The sequence below is a fragment of the Astyanax mexicanus genome, chromosome 10 (genome assembly GCF_023375975.1).
Source record: "Astyanax mexicanus isolate ESR-SI-001 chromosome 10, AstMex3_surface, whole genome shotgun sequence".
NCBI classification, from domain to species: Eukaryota; Metazoa; Chordata; class Actinopteri; order Characiformes; family Acestrorhamphidae; genus Astyanax; species Astyanax mexicanus.
In genome coordinates, this window is record NC_064417.1 from 5,002,164 (window position 1) to 5,019,736 (window position 17,573).

A 17,573-nucleotide genomic window follows, 5' to 3' on the forward strand; every position below is an offset into this window, starting at 1 on the left:
ATAGATTTGAGGCATATCTTAAAGTTAAGTTTTCGTAAATACATTTAACATGACAAAAACAAAACTAATGAATAAAAATCTAACATAAAGATACATGTGGGAAATAAATTATACTGACATGTATTTTTGCACATATGAAATGCATAGCTCTTCCTTTCCTTGGGGGTCCTGATGAGAGCCAATTTCATCATAATGTTCATCATAACTTAATATATGCCAAACTTATGTTTAAAAATATTTAAATATATAAAAAGTTAATTATTTAATTACATAAAATATATTATTTGTTAAGCTGATATTAAAATACATTTATTTTTATATATTTAAATGTATATTTAATAAAAAACCTGTTCATTGGCCAATTTAATATACTGAAAATATATGCAAAAAATTCAAATGTAAAAAAACTATAAATAAATCAATATATTTATCATATACAGGTTTGACCATTTTTTTATAAATTGCAAAAATATAATCAGGGTTGTTTTAAGACATTTGGGTGCCCAAAGCAAATGGAAGCAACTAGTGTTTATTCTGATATCAGAGGAGTTGTACTTTTTTGTATTGACCGTCACAGTATTTAAAGAGGCGCTCACACAGTTCATCATTGTATTTAATTCATAACAACTCAATGTCATGGAGCCCCTGGCAAGCCCTGGTTTGCTTGTCTTGTTTGCAACGGGCGTGAATATACTTGATAAATACATTTTAAATATGTTGTAACAGTCACAACATCATTAATGTGAGCTCAAAGCATGAAACACATATAATTAACAATGATGAAAAAAAAAAATGAAATGCTTCTCTGGTGAGATTTTGTTTACATTGCTCTCCTGTCTCTCTGTGGCGCTCTGCGTGACTTTAGTTTCCACCCGTTCTTGTTTTTCCGCCCATTCTTGGGCTCCCTATCTCCTTATAAGGGCTTTTTTTTTCAGCTGTGTTCCAATTCACTAGCCAGGGCAGCGATAGTGTATTGGATCGCGCCCCTGTCGACAGGGTTTGATCCTGTTTGAGGAGGATTCATTTTTCGGTTTACCTGCTTTGAGATCAACTGTTCTGCAATTGGGTTCAACAACCCTCTGGGCTGGAGAGCTACTAGTCTGTAGCACTCCATCCCATTACACTTCATTTTCCAAAACAGTTTTCTTGTGGCCCGCCACGTAATGGCTTGAAAAATGTTTGGCCTGCAGTCAAACTTAATTGCTGCCCCCTGCACTAGGAAATATTTAGCTTTTAATACATTTAATAAAGCTTTTGTATGTATTGTATTTTTGTTGTTTGGTGGGGAGAGAAATCCAGCATGTGCTCTGTCTCTTTAAAAGCAGAACTGAAGCTGTGAGCCAGAAGTTTTTTTTCCGCTCTGGGTTTTTTTCCCCCTCTTTAGTGAGTTTGAGTGCAGACTGAGTCAGAGAGTCAGAGTCTGAGTGAGAGACTGAGGGCAGGATGGAAAGACTCGGTACAGACGCTATGCTCCTCAGCTGCCTCTCGCTCTGTCTGCTCTGGGGGGCAGTTCAGAGGGGTCAGGCTGGCCCTCTGGAGCCGGGGGTCAGTGTGGCCCGGGGCCAAATCTCCTTAAACGATATGCTGAAGGAAGTGGAGCAGCTGATGGAGGACACGCAGCACAAGCTGGAGGAGGCAGTTCATCAGGTAGGAGGAGGATAATGCACTGATACTCTTTAACATTTAAAAAATAATAAAATCAAGAATCACAATATTCATTAATTATTATTTTTTGTAAATTTTCATATTTGCAAAATGTATTAATGTACTAATTCTAAACCTACATGTATTCTATCTTAAATAAGGATCTGAACAATAGAAAACCAAATATTATTCAATAAAAGATTTAAAACTGTGGATGTATATTAGTGGTGTCAATCAATAAAAAAATATAATCACAATATAATTCTGTGATTAATCACGATTAATCACACATTTTCTTCCTTAAGACTATGCTTTTGAAAATGGGGTTTTGAATGTGAATAAAAAAATCAGTATTTGAAACACTTTTGTACACTTTTTTGAAACAGATTTGTATTATGGGGTCAATCCCTTAAAATATATTTAATTGTATTAATCAAAACAATATTCTCTGACTAATTCCTGGATAAAATCATGATTACATTTTTTAAAATACTGGTACTTAACTGTATGTTTGAAAAGGGGACAGTAATAATAGTGTGCTGTTTTTTAAACTTGGGAAAATAGATCCTTTTTACTGTATCATAATATCTCAGGGTAGGTTTACTGTATTATAATACTTTAGGGAAGTTTTGATGCTTTTTTTTTAAGAACTGGAATATTGTAATGCGCTGAGTTGCTGAGTTTGACTGAGAGTTTTAATAGGGAAAATAAATGCAAGTGTAGCTCCATATTCCACACTCAACAGCTTAAGAAGTAAAAAAACGTGCCATCAGCTGTGTGTGCTTGTGTGCGCATGACCAAGCAAGTTTGAGAGAATAAAAAAAGGTAATCTTCCTTCTGAACTACGTATCTTAACTGCATGCATTAACATGTTAATGTTGACAGCCCTAGTATTAATACAGATGTGTTTTTTAGGTCTTTTCTGCACTTATCTTTTAAACAATTGTGGGAAAATATTGTTTAACTGTTATATTTTCATTTACAACAGTAGTTTTACATTTTATTTATGGAATAGGTACAATCAAAAATAGATTTATGTAATTAAACATAGCATGTGAAAAAGTTATTTTAATGCAGGTAATAATAAATAAGTTGTAAATAAATTATTTTTTTGTTTTGATCATTTTGTTCATATATAAAATTTGTTCAAAAATGAAGAGTGCAGCTGCATCCAAGAAACCTACCAGACCAGGTATGTTTTAATGGGTATATAAAAAGGTGCTGGGATGGTTGTGCCCTGACACTGATATCTTTCTAATTAGAATATTTTGGCCCATTTTAAATCAAGAACACTATTTTTATTATGTTTTGTTGTTTAAAAGAAAAACATATTTTGTACTGTGCTGCTTTAAATTAAAAACTACGGCTTTCTTTTCACCATATTCAGATGCAGAATGAGACATCCAGGGATTTGTATGGATACAGTCTGCCTTCCATCTTTCAGAACCAGAACCTGAACACAACCAAAACCTTGGTGGGTAGGCTTTTTACACTGACACGCTGAGACAGAATTGAGGTGATTACCATTGTGTCAGACTTTGTGGGTTTTTGTGTCTTTGTGTTGGGGTGGGTTAAGGTTAAAGTCGGTCGTGTGCTCCATAAACATATAATGACATCTCCTTCTCTGCTGATTAACTCCAGTGTAATTCAGCTTGAGGCCTGAGAGTAGATGTCTCAGTCATGGCGGCTCATATAGTTCATAACAGACATCTGCAAGTCATTATCAGTGAGGCTTCAGCTTTGCTTTCTTTGCTGATAGCACCTGCTTTTGTCCTCTCAAGGAAACAGACGGCCCGACCGGAGATTCACCCTTCAGCAAGAGCATCTTTGAGGATGGACGATGGAACGAGGTGGATCACGTGAGTTTTTGTTTTTTTTCTACAATTTTTTTTAGAGAATAACATGGATAACAGACCTTCTCAGCAGCAGCTGCTCGCCTATAAAAAATAATCCGTTTTAGATATGAGTTTAATGTTCTGTTAAACAGCCAGTAAATAACAGGGCTTCTTTTACATTGACATTAAAATGATATGTAGTATTTATTTACTTTTTAGACACATCAAGATGGAAATTTATGTTCATCACATCATTTTGACCTGCAGACACAATGTAGAACACTGATTTTTACTTAGAGTTATGTTAGAGGACTAATTACAGTACACTGATTACAGTACTTCTAATGAAACATGTTGCACCAACAATATCCACAGTGCCCTAAACAGCACATTGTGTATCAGAATAAATAAATATATCATATGGTTTTGTATGTCATTTTGCTCAACTGGCTGCTGGTCTTGCTGGTCCAACATGGTCTTGCTGTTTGGACATGCTGGTCAACTAGCTTGGTCTTTCTGCTCCAACATGGTCTTGCTGGCCCAACATGGTCTTGCTGGTTGGTCATGCTGGTCAACTAGCTTGGTCTCCCTGGTCCAACATGGTCTTGCTGGTCATATTGGTCAACCAGCTTGTTCTTGCTGGTCAAGCATGGTCTTGCTGGTTGGTCGTGCTGGTCAATTAGCTTGGTCTTTCTGGTCCAACATGGTCTGGCTGGTCTTGCTGGTCAAGCATGGTCTTGCTGGTTGGTCGTGCTGGTCAATTAGCTTGGTCTTTCTGGTCCAACATGGTCTGGCTGGTCTTGCTGGTCAACTAGCTTGGTCTTGCTGGTCCAACATGGTCTTGCTGGTCAACTAGCTTGGTCTTGCTGGTCCAACATGGTCTTGCTGGTCCAACATGGTCTTGCTGGTCATGCTGGTCATCTAGCTTGGTCTTGCTGGTCCAACATGTTTTTTGCTGGTCTTGCTGGTCAACAGACAGGCATAGACAAGCTTGTCATGCTGGTTAACCAAATTAGTCTTTCTGGTCCAGCTTGGTTTTGCTTGTGTTTCTGCTCAACTGGCTACTGGTCATTCTGGTCCAACAGCTTGGTCTTTCTGTTCATTTTGGTTGACCAGCCTGATATTGCTTTTCATGCTGGTGGAGCAGTTTGGTTGTGCTAATCGTACTGGTCTACCAGATTTCTTCAGCTTGTCACACTAGTAAATTAGACTGATCTTGCTTGTTAATGCTGGTCAAAACCTCCTAACTCCATTCATAAATTTAAAATGAATGGGCAAATAGGAATGGCTTGAAGTTACATTGAATTGAAGCAGATTTTAAAGAATTATGAAGAATTCTCCTGCAGAGTTATGGAACTATTTGTAAGGTTCTTATTTGATAGTGATGAAATGTGTCGTGAGTGAGCGTGTCAGGCTGACATATGTGTTGAATGTGTGTGTGTGGTAGCGCAGTCCGTCATCTGCTAATGCTTGCTAATAAAACTGTGTGTACGTGCTGTGAAAAGCTGTGTAGAGCTGTGTAGAGCTGTGGAGCTCTGCACTGAACCGCTGAAGGGCAGATGGTTGATGTCCGGCCTTTTAGCTCGGTGATGTCAGCACTCTAAAAACTTTCCAAACATGAGTCACATGCTGCTTCATGATTCGAGTTTACTTGCATCTCCTTGCTGAGGGCTGTGTCTTTGCTTGTAAAGTGTAAGTGAGGTTATTAGAGTCTGGAACATATTTTTAGAGTACAGGGGGCAATTTTACTGCCGTGGCTTTAAAAGTTAGTGTAAAGTCTTATTTGTTTCTGCGAGTCCTGACACTTCTACACAGTCCGTTCTGTATCAGAAATAAGAAGTAAAAAGTTTCCAACCGGTTTCTCAACTGGATCATACATTTCATGTGTAAAATGTGATACAGGGAAGGAGACAGTAACATGATGCTGTAAGCAGCCAGCGAGCACAGGAGCACATTGGTTTTATTCCACAGCCGGCAGTGCCATTAGCGCTGTTAGCGGCCGTGTTGCGGCCTGTCAGCTGGCGGCGGCACACAGGCTGGTGGGATTAGACACACTGGAAGGAATGCATGGAAAACTCACCCAGTGCCTGTGGTTGGGACTCGTGGCACTAATAACTGTGCTGTGATGCCATTCTCATAAAAAAATCTGCCAGTGTTGCACTGTGCAGCAGCATTGTTTTACCTTTTTATTTTGTTTATTATTTTGATCTGCGTTTACTGCATTTCTTTTACCACTATTGCAGCATGAGTTGCGTATGGTTGGGTGATTGAATTCTGGGCAGCTAGTGTAGATCCCAAATGTGTCTAGACACCCATTTTAATAGTGAATACAGTAACTGAACTAGGCATTTATAATCTCCACATAAAAGCATTGAATAGCAATAGAATTTTTTATGCCATAAATGAGCATAAATCATTGTGACAAAAGCCAAACACTAATAGAAAAGCAATAGGTATAGAATTACCATAAAAAAATTAATAACTTAAAAACTTTAAAATACATATAAAGAAAAAATAGTAATACATTTCTTTTTGTGGCAAGTTTGTATGGTAGTACAATTATATGTTTTTTAGGATCTTATTCAATTTGTATTGTAGTAAATTACAGAATTTTATTTTTTTTACTTAGTAAAAATATTGCTATAATAAAATAGCTAAAAAAAAACTGTCCAAATTAGCCCAGTGCGGCCTATGGAGATAATTTAGTATAAATTAGTGTTTCTTTTAAGGCTCATTTGACTTGTTCTTTTTAATCTTGATCCTTTAGAACTAACTGACCTGGAAGCTGTTGTTGTAGTAGTTTTAGTTGAAGAGGTTTTGTAAGTGGCTGTTTCGTCCGTTCTGTAAGCAGGGTGTGATTTATGACGTCGGGATGTGTAGGAAACATTCGCCAGACTGCAGTTTTTGTATGAAGTGACTCATTTGGAAAAGCCTCCCACACCAGTCTAGACGCTGCAGCTCTGGAGGCTGCTTTGATCTGAGCTGCACGGTGACATGATCTCTCTCTGTAAAAAGCTCTCAAACTGCATGAAATAAATCAGATACAGGAAAAACAAACTATATCCCATAATGTTTCAGCTCTGGCAGTGCTCGAGTTCTTCCAGCGGATCTGGTAGACCCTCCACACAGCCGCTAAAGCAGAAAGGAAACGGGCTGAAACCACTACCGACTGGGTAATGTGGTATTCATTTAGATTAGCCAGGATAAAGACCTATACAGCTGTGAAAACAATGGGAAAACAGTTTAGGCCCACCTGGTTCAACTTATTAAAGTGAGGAGTTGGATCAGGTGAGCTGGCTTTGGGATATTAAAGCATAATAAGTTCATAAAGAGTTGAAGAGTTTAGTTACATTCATATCCAGCACATATCCAGATGGCTTTGATCAGATGTTTCCTTGTTTTATTATGATTATAAGTAACTTTAGTGTTGTTAGATAAGATCCAGGTTCAGATAATATGCACTGTCAACATTGTGTTAAAGTGTAGTATCAGATAAAAGATTTATAATTTATAACAGACACTGTCAGTGCTTTTAACTGCACATAGTGTGGTTTAAATTTATTTAAATTGACGTGCGGCAAACATTTCTTAAAGATTACTGTATTAAGTGCAGCAATATTTTTATCATATCATCCTACACTCTAAAAAACAGAGGTACGATATGAGTACTTTTTTGTACTCAATGGTACACTCTTCATAATTGTACCCTCAAGGGTACAATATTGGTCTTTACAGGGTCAGATTTGTTCCCTCTGAAGTACAAAGTCATTTCTAACAGCAATAAGTACAAATTTGTACCATTTAACCTGCAGCCAAAGGGTACATTTTTTTATTTGAAAGCCAAACAATTTTGGATCATCAAGTTTTTGAGCCATAATTATATTTAATGTTTATAATTTTTATAATCTTTACTGGCACAAAAACCATGGGTACAAAAAAGGACTTTCACTGAAAGGTACTTTTTTGTACCTCAGTATAAGGTACAGCCCCAGCGACAAGCTTTGTACTCTTTTAAGTACAAATCTGTACTTACTTTTCTTAGTGTGTTCCTAGGGTTGGACGATGTGGCCAAAATTGATTTCACAGATTTCCAACACACAGATTTCAAGGCCCATTTTTAAGTTTTTCCAGCACCTTTCAGCTGTGGGACATTAATAATAACGGTGATTTCAATATAAAATATAATCAATATATCGCAAAACTATTCTCCACACTTCACAGCGACTATGCTACTGAGAAACAAAATACTTTTAAGTAAGTAAATAGCAGGAATTATGGATTTATTGGTGTCAGTTTCACGCTATTTAAATACCAATGTTCTTCACCGCATGTTTACACTATTCATTTAATTGAGCAGTTACTGTAATATGTCAAACATGGGGTGAGTGGGGTGAAAGCATTTATACAAGCATATACTCAAAATTACTGATTTGCTTTTAGTCACATTGCAAGAGATGGTATTATGTTTATGTGAACACAACCAGACTTGTGTTTGGTAATAGCAGAAGGAGATTAAAATATGATTGTAAATGTATTTGTAGAGTATCCAACTTGATTGGGTCAATAATGAAACTATGACACAAAAGATCACTAGGAAAAAAACCTTCAATCATTTTTTTTACTGAAAATGTCCCCTGGGATCGCCTCGTTCCACCACAGCGCTGACGCCGGGCAAACAGCCCCAGAGACCGGCTCGGTCCACAGCGCTGACGCCGGGCAAACAGCCCCAGAGACCGGCTCGGTCCACAGCGCTGACGCCTGGCAAACAGCCCCAGAGACCGGCTCGGTCCACAGCGCTGATGCCGGGCAAACAGCCCCAGAGACCGGCTCGGTCCACAGTGCTGATGCCGGGCAAACAGCCCCAGAGACCGGCTCGGTCCACAGCGCTGACGCCTGGCAAACAGCCCCAGAGACCGGCTCGGTCCACAGCGCTGATGCCGGGCAAACAGCCCCAGAGACCGGCTCGGTCCACAGTGCTGATGCCGGGCAAACAGCCCCAGAGACCGGCTCGGTCCACAGTGCTGACGCCTGGCAAACAGCCCCAGAGACCGGCTCGGTCCACAGCGCTGACGCCGGGGGCCCCAAGCAATTGCGTGGTTTGCGTGGTAGTAAAATCCGCCCCTGGCTGCGTTTTCTTAATGTAGTTGCGTTGTCATCTTTTCATTTGCTTTGTAAATGCTGTTGTAATATGCCCGTCTGGGCCCCCGTATAATAGGGAGAACACATATACACAATAAAAAACACATACACACACATACAGTACCAGTCATAACTCTGGACTCACCTTAAATTCAGTGTTTTTTGTGTCTCTGCAGGAGTGTCTTATTGATGAAGACTGTGAGCAGGACAGCTATTGTCTGTACAACATTAGCAGCTCTAACTGCGTTCCCTGCAAGTTCACTAACATGGTGAGTAATTTTCCACACCCCAAACACACAGCGCTCCTTCTCATGGAATTTACCCGGCCTCTGCCCACATGTGTGTGTGTGTTTACAGGAGTGTGTGAAGGATGAGGAGTGTTGTGGAGAGCAGCTGTGTGTGTGGGGGCTCTGCGTGCAGAACAAAACCAGAGGACAGTCTGGGACAATCTGCCAGGCCCAGAGCGACTGCAGCCCGCAGCACTGCTGCGCCTTTCACAAAGGTAACACCAACTGTTTAGATATATCCTTGTGGTTTTGTGTGAGCATGTCTAGAGGTAGGGACTCCTGATTCTTGTTAAGCTGGAGTGGTCAGGGGAGTGTTGGGGCTACATGAGAGAGGCTCACTTAAACAAGCGACAAATAAGACCCTCAAATTAAAATATTTTTCTTGTGAAAAAAAGATTTACACAATATTACAATATTTTAATGTCATTTCAATGTTTTATGGCCATTTAATTTATAATAAGCATAAAAAAACACTTCACATGTGTCGGAGGAGGCATGTGCTAGTCTTTACCCTCCATGTGTTGTGGCATCACCAGGGATGGGGGATATACTGTTAAGTAGCAGCTGAAAGGGTGGAATAATTGGCCTAGCTAAATTAACCCTTGTGTGGTGTTCGGGTCTGTGGGACCCGTGTTCATTTTTCATCAAATGAAACTAAAAAAATATTTTTTCTAACTCAAACTCATTGGCATTGGCTCATTTTTTGTGAAAAACATCTCAAACATATCAAAACACATTTTCGACGATAAACACACACTGTACACCCCCCCCCCCCCCGCCCCACCATTTATATTACATACAGTATGTTTGGCCAAGGGCTAATAAACATTGCTTCATTTGTAAATTTGAAACTAAACAAATGTTCTACTCATATCTTGAGTTTAATTCATTTTCTTTTACATTTTATTAAAAAAAACTAATAAAAAAAAGAGTAGCACTTTTTTAAAGAAATGTAACATAAGAAAGGTAAAGGGCAAATATTAACCATGTAAGCTGTTTATATTGCTTGCAATTTAGGTGAAGCAAGCATGTGTAAAGCATTTTAATGTAGAATTGCTTAATTTTGCTGAATTAAATACAATAACACAGTAAACGAGTAACAAAAATATGAACACCACACAAGGGTTAAAACATAAAAAAAGATAAAAGGTGCTATCTTCTAAACAGGGTATCGGATTAAATTTTTTCAGATAAAAGCTGATTTTGACAATGCCAATAGAAGCCTCTTAACTTGACTAAAGGCAGACTAGTTGTTTGATTTGTGAGTTGGACATCTTGTTGAAATTGTTTTACATATTTTAGGTGTTTTTTGAAGAACCTTTTTGAGAACCTTCTTAATGTGGAAAGAAATTGATGTAGAGTTTCCATTTTTTTTAACAAAAATGTATGTAAAGTTTCTTTACTAATTTACTAACACAATTAATGTAAAGTTTCTTTACTATTTTACTAACAAAAATGTAGTTTTACTATGGCTTCTTGCAATGAATCATACAGAGCCATTTGTTTTTAAAAGCACAGTCATGGCAAAATGCCAAGTGTTGCTGCTGCTGTTGTTCTCTATAGGATGAGGAAAGTGTTTTTATGTTAATGGTGGTGGTTTCTGTTAAAGTGAGGTGTGAGTCCCTAAAGAGTTTGTTTAAGTGGAGAAATGCTAGTTTGGAATTTCCTCACTTGGGAGCGTAATAGTACGGTGGCCCAGAAAGACACATCAGAACAACATTTACAAAGCAAAGAAAATGATGACAACACAACTACATTAAGAAAAGGCAGCATTTCCCAGTATTTTCCAGCTCTGGACATGGAGAACCTTCTGTGCTGCATGTTTTTAGGGTTTTCTCCAATTTCAGCAAATCTGATTCAACTAATCTGCCCATAAACAAGCGTCCATTTCCTGTCTGGAAGTAGGTGTGCTGGCGTAGGGAATAGCTGAAATATGCAGAGACAGGGTCGAGAACGGGGAACATGTGGTATAAAACACTGTAATTTGATTCGTCCCTCTGCAGTATTACTGTGACAGATGAAGTTTGACATGCTAAAAGCAGCCAAACGTCATTTAAACTGGTCAGAGATTTTTTTTCTTGTTGTTGTCTGGGGAGGAGAACAGGAATGCTCTGCTGTTTCTCATTCCGTGTCCATTGCTGTACACATTTGCTTTTCATTCGCCAGCTGTAGCATTTCCTCTTGACAGATATGCAAATTTAAAACCACTGTGCAGAGTGTGTGTACGGCTATTGGACTCGCCCTGTGGCCACGAAACCACACACAGATAGCTCCAGATCTCTGGAGGTTCCTCAGCGTCTGCTCTCTCCTCGCCTTTCCAGAATTCCTGTTCTTTTCTTTATTTCATTTCATTCCTTTCTGTGTGATTTTCCTCCCCCTCATTTCTCTAAGATACACTTCATATCCCCGTCTGCAGCCTCTTGGCTTTGGAACATCTACGCTCCTCTTCTGGTGTGTGTGTGTGTGTGTGTGTTCTCTCTATCTTCTTACAGTGCTCAAAACATCTACCTAATTAATACCCTGATCCACTAAACTCAGAGGTGTCAATTAATGAAGTACAAAAAAAGTTATTATTTTTTTTAGTCGACTTTTTACTTCTACTTCTTACCTTTACACCCAATTATCTGAACCTTCTACCCCTTACATTAAAAAAAAAAATAGCCTCGTTACTCCTATTTCACTTCAGCTTGATTTTATTCCAGCTTCTCATCATTTCATAATCCCTATCCAAATTTCATAATTTTAAATAATTTTTAATAAATAATAATTTTATTTAAATTATTATTTATTTAAATTTATAATTTATAATTTATAATTATTTATTATTTATAAATGTATTATTTATAATTTATTATTTATTATTACATTATTATTTATTTAAATGTATTGTAATTATTTATTTAAATTAGTATTATTTCAATTATTTAAATTAAATTATTTACATTTTATTTAAATTATTATTATTTCAATTATTTTATTTTATTAAAAAATAATTTTAAATAAATTTAATAAATTTCATCATTTCATAATCCCTATCCAGATAAATCTCTCCATCCAGATACAGTGAATCAGATTGTGGTTGGATGTAGAGAAGTATGTTATGATAATTACTTATATAATTATTCATTCATTGTACTATATATGTACATAGGGCTGTGAAATATGATAAACATATTGTATTACAATATTTAAAGACACTTTTATAATACACAATATTTATATATCATCATAGTTTTACTGGCAGACTAAAAGACACACATTTAATTTACAAATTATGTACAGCTATTTTAAATACAAAATGCTGCACCTCCAGTATCCATTTATAGGACTATACAGGACTATACTTTATATTTTCATTACTTTCTGTAAGGAAATATGCAGTTGGTCAGTGTGATTTTTTAAGCAGTAATGAAATCCACAATATACTAAGACAGATTTTTTTTACTAAGAAATATATTTTTTTTAAAATAGCAAATTTTTCACAGTATTGTCATATTACCCAGCATTATATGACCTTTAATACATTTTACTGACCTCAACATTGATCAGTAAATTACTGTAATGTGTTTACTTAATGAAAGAGCCCAGGAATATGTGGTTAACCTAAAACAGTGGTTTTGTTTTATTTATGTTTTATTTATTTAAAATGTTTTTATACATATTTCTTTCTAAAAAAAAAAAAAAATATATATATATATATATATATATATATATATATATATATATATATATATATATATATGTATGTGATTTTTTATAGTCCCATATAAATATGTTTAATAGCTAAACGTTTATTGCTCTTTAAAAGAGAGTAATTACATTATTATGCTATTATATTAACAGTATATCTGTGGTATAAAATGGCTTAAAATGATAACAATATAATTATTATTTTTTATTTAAAATCCAGGGTTATTTTGACAGGTATATTCAGTGTTCCTGGATCATGGCAGGTTATACAAAACCCTCTGATTTATTAGTCCACCAGATGGCGCCATAAGCACAGGGGTCTCTAACCCTAATCTTCACCATCCTGCATATGTGCTAGTGCTCTAAAAGCACGTGACCTAATTTATGAACTCATGATCTCAATCAGAAATAAAGTGTTTTTTTTTTATAAGGCTGATGCAGAAACACACTTGGCTAATGTAAGTGAGCGGAGTGTAAATACCCTCCATAAACTGCACACAGTTAATCCAGATGTTATAGGATGTGGTGTTGCCTTTACAGGTTTGTCACACTCACAAGTATCAGGCCTGACTCTGTAAACAATCATTTTTAAAATATATATTGTCCCAGAAATAATTAAACAATAATAAAAAAATATTGTTATTCTAAGACAAATTTAAGCCATGGATGTAATGATTACACAGTTATGAAGGACAAAAAAGGACATAAGCATAAATAAAGAAATGCACACATAAATAATTGTACAAATAAATAAATAAATAAATAAATTAATTAATACATTTTGTCATGTACACACGTTTTCATATTCCCATGCATGAACCATGAATATAATAAATAAATAAATAAATAAATAAATAAATAAATGCAGAAATTCAATAACAGCCCCAAATAAAGGGTTTATGCATGAAAATTTGGAAATAGTTTCCTGATATCATTTTAAGCATGTATTTTTTCATGACAAAATATATTTATTCATGTATGTATTTATCTTTACAATTATTTATGCGTGCATATATTTATTTATTCATATATTTATTTAGTTAATCATTTATATGTGCATTTATTTATTTATACTATGATATTATGTTTATTTTATCGTCCTCCATGCACAGTTGCATAATAATGCAATAATTACATTCTTTTAAAGAGCAGTGAACTTTTAATTATTAAGGATATTTAGACATTTGAATTGGCATATAAAAATATAGAATAATACTACATAAATAAAACTTAAATAAAATAAAACCAGTGTTTTCTGTTTCACGATACTCAGCTCTTCTCGTTAAGTACACAATTGGCAATATTGAGTTGATATTTATATTTTGAAGGACAAGTGGATAGTAAAAGTTGAGAACGTTTGTGGAGCTTCTTATGATTTTCTTTTTTTTTACATTTACTGGTTTGTTACCAGGGAACCTAACAAAAAACGAAGTTTTTCCATCATCTTCACTCTTTCTCTCTCTCTTTAGCTCTGCTGTTTCCTGTGTGTCGGCCCAGGCCTCAGCAGGGTCAGGGCTGTCGTGAGCAGCAGAACCAGCTGCTGGAGCTGATGCTGTGGGACGATGAAGCTCCTCGTGAACACTGCCCGTGCACTACAGGCCTGGAGTGCCAACCTGTGGGGTATGTTTTTCACTAGTGCATCTCAAAAAAAAAAAAACCAAGTCTATTTCTCACTGGAGTTCTCCTTTAAGGTTGTGTAGTGTGAACCTGGCATCACTAAATACAATGGTCGGACAATGAAACTGAAACACCTGGTTTTAGAGCACAATAATTTATTGTGGTGACGGACAGTTCTGGTGGAAACAGGAGAGTTGAGGTGCACATTGAATTCTGCTGTGATTTGATCAGCTGTTGTTTTATTGTTTTTTGGATACAATCCGGGTTAGCACCCGAACATCCCTTTCAGACAGCTTCCTCTTACAGCGTCCACAGTTAATCCTGTTGGATGTGGTTGGTCCTTCTTGGTGGGATGCTGACATTACCCTGGATACCGTGGCTCTTGATGCATCACAAAGACTTGCTGTCTTGGTCACAGATGCGCCGGCAAGACGTGCACCAACAATTTGTCCTCTTTTGAACTCTGGTATTTTATCCATGATGTTGTGTGCATTGCAATATTTAGAGCAAAACTCTGCTCTTAACCTGCTAATTGAACCTTCACACTCTGCTCTTACTGGTGCAATGTGCAATTAATGAAGATTGGCCACCAGGCTGCTTCAATTCAGCCATGAATCCTAAAATCCCACACTAAAATGATAGGTGTTTCAGTTTCATTGTCCAACCCCTGTATGTATGCAGTATATATTGTATGTTTATGTGTTTAAAATGCATTGAATGTGTACTGAACATTTTATTACATTTTTTATATATTTTTTTTAGGCAGGAGTCACTGTGCATGAAGAACAAAAGCTCGCTCAAGAATGGACCATGAAGAATAACCACTGCTCCCATCTCTGGATTTAAACTCTACATTCAGTGGGATTTTAATTTTAAGGTTTAATAATTCTCACTGTTCTGTCCCATGAACCAAAACCATGGATCTCTATTTTATAGTATTTTCTCAAATAATGTAAAATGTTATATTGTTTGTTTTTTTTTAAAGAATGAATGGACCAATAGAAAAGCTCCAGTATCACCTAGGATAGTAATTGGCCTTCCCCTGTAATAATTCTATTATGGAGATGCATGGTTTTGCTTAGACAGTTTTTTTTGTGTTTGTTGTTGTTTATTATTGTTGTCAGTTTGACGAATAATATTATTAAATTAATATTACAATTGTTTTAACAGTATGTTTTTAATAAATATTTAAAAATATTGGACCCATATACACTGTAATATTTTATTATAAAAATAATACTTTTAAATGCATTCTGTGTACATTTTGGTAAAACTTAAACTCACTTACTAACACTGACTGAACACTAGATGGCAATACTCTACTATTTACAGTGGCTTGCAAAAGCATTCATACCCCTTTAACTTTTTCAAATTGTCCCCTTACAACAACAAATTATTTATTTTTAAGTTTTTCGGTGATAAATCAACAAACACAAAGTAGCAGATCATTGTAAAGTGGAAGGGAAATTATACATGATTTTGTAATTTTTAATCAAATAAAAATCTGAAAAGTGTGACATGCAAAAGTATTCACCCCACCTATATCAATGCTTATTGGAGCCACCAATTTCTGCAATTACAGCTGTAATTCTTTTGGGGTTTGTCTCTACCAGCTTTGCACATCTAGAGACTTTGTCCATTCTTTGCAAAAAAGCTCAAACTCAGTCAGGTTGGATGGAGAGCATCTGTGAACAGCAGTTTTTATATCTTGCCACAGAAGCTCAATCGGATGTAGGTCAGAACTTTGACTGGACCATTCTAACACATGAATATTCTTTAATGTAAACCACTTTATTACTCTATTCCACTGTAGCTCTGGCTGTATGTTTAGGGTCATTGTCTTGCTGGAAGGTAAACCTCCTTCCCAGTTTCAAGTCTTTTGCAGCCTCCAACAGATTTTTTTCCAGGATTGCCCTGTCTTTAACTCCATCCATCTTCCTATTAACTCCTTCCTATTAACCAACTTCCTTGTCCTGCTAAAGAAAAACATCTGCATAGCATGATGCTGCCACCATCATGTTTAACAGTGGGGATGGTGTGTTGTGATTGAGTGATGAGAAGAGTTCCTTTTCTGCTACACATAGCGTTTTGCATTTAGACCAAAAAGTTGGTTCCACTTTATAATGAGTGTCCCTAAGTACTTTGTTGTTACATGGTAATAATTCATGTAACTACAGTGTAACTACTGATGAAGTACACATTGTTACAGATTAACTACAGCGGTACAGGTTGTGTAATTACACACGTGTATTAAGGTTAATTTTGACTTGTGTAAGTACACATGTGTACCAGGGTACCATAGATAGAGCAAGTGTAATTACACATATGTAACAATGTGTGTGCACTTACACACGTGTAATAGTGCGTGTGATAAGTTGAGTATAACGCATATGTAAGTACACTCGCTCTATTACATGTGTAAGTACACTCACCCTGGTACACAAGTGTACTTACACAAGTCAAAATTAACCTCAATACACATATGTAATTACATAAGCTGTACCTCTGTGGTTAATCTGTAATAATGTGTACTTCATCAGTAGTTACACTGTAGTTACATGGATTATTACTGTGTAACTACATAGTACTTAGGGACACCTGACCACACAGTCTCCTACATGGCTTGTTTCAAACTGTGAACAGCACTTCTTATGTCTTTCTTTTTTTTTTTTTTAACAGTGGCTTTCATCTTGACAATCTTTCATAAAGGTCAGATTTGTGGAGTGCAAAAATTGTAGTTATAATTACAGTAGAGATTCTCCTACCTGAGCTGTGGATCTCTGAGTTCCTTACATTTTATGAAACTACAGAGAAAGCATATTTAATGTATTGTATTGTTTTTTTTTAACATTTTGTTTTTTAAGTATATTAAATTGAAAATGTATTCTTAGCATTCTTTAACTAATTTGAACATTCTTTCAATGCCCTTAAGTATAATTAAGAGTATAGAAAGGAGCAAAAAAATATATACTTAATGCACGAACACAAAGTAGCACATAATTATGAAGTGGAACAAAAATGACATGGTTTAAAAAAAAAAAAAAAAAATCTGAAAAGTGTGACATGCAAAAGTATTCAGCCCCTTCACTCTGAAACCTCTAAATAAAAGCCTGCACAATCAAAGGTCTCAGAAGTCACTTCAAGGGATCACTCAAAATCTCAAGAAAATACGTTTTTGTGGTTGCAAGGCGACAAAATGTGACAAAGTTCAAGGGGTATGTATACTTTTGCAAGCCACTGTACATATGCTGTACACGGAGCGCGCAGTAGGTGGGCGAGCACATGGCAGAGTCTTTGCCTTGGACTGAATCCCAGTAAGGCACGAGGCATGTGACCTTACTAAACCTTACTGAGTGACTCA

At 36.2% G+C, this 17,573-nt stretch overlaps 1 protein-coding gene across 1 annotated transcript; it reads left to right on the forward strand.

Moving 5' to 3' along the window:
- Positions 1-1,391: 1,391 nt before the first annotated feature.
- On the forward strand, positions 1,392-15,463 carry dkk3b (dickkopf WNT signaling pathway inhibitor 3b). The gene is made up of 7 exons (XM_007228331.4): positions 1,392-1,647; positions 3,032-3,118; positions 3,426-3,503; positions 8,795-8,887; positions 8,976-9,120; positions 14,065-14,215; positions 14,975-15,463. Exons 1-7 carry the CDS (start codon positions 1,444-1,446, stop codon positions 15,024-15,026), a joined length of 810 nt encoding a protein of 269 aa, XP_007228393.2. The 5' UTR covers positions 1,392-1,443; the 3' UTR covers positions 15,027-15,463.
- Positions 15,464-17,573: the final 2,110 nt, after the last annotated feature.

What these genes read in the sequence shown, in the direction of transcription:
- dkk3b (XM_007228331.4), top strand. Translation starts at nt 1,444, where the DNA reads ATGGAAAGACTCGGTACAGACGCTATGCTCCTCAGCTGCCTCTCGCTC. An exon ending in CCTGCAAGTTCACTAACATG is followed by an intron (nt 8,888 to 8,975) that starts GTGAGTAATTTT and finishes GTGTGTTTACAG; the next exon opens with GAGTGTGTGAAGGATGAGGA. An exon ending in CTGCTGCGCCTTTCACAAAG is followed by an intron (nt 9,121 to 14,064) that starts GTAACACCAACT and finishes CTCTCTCTTTAG; the next exon opens with CTCTGCTGTTTCCTGTGTGT.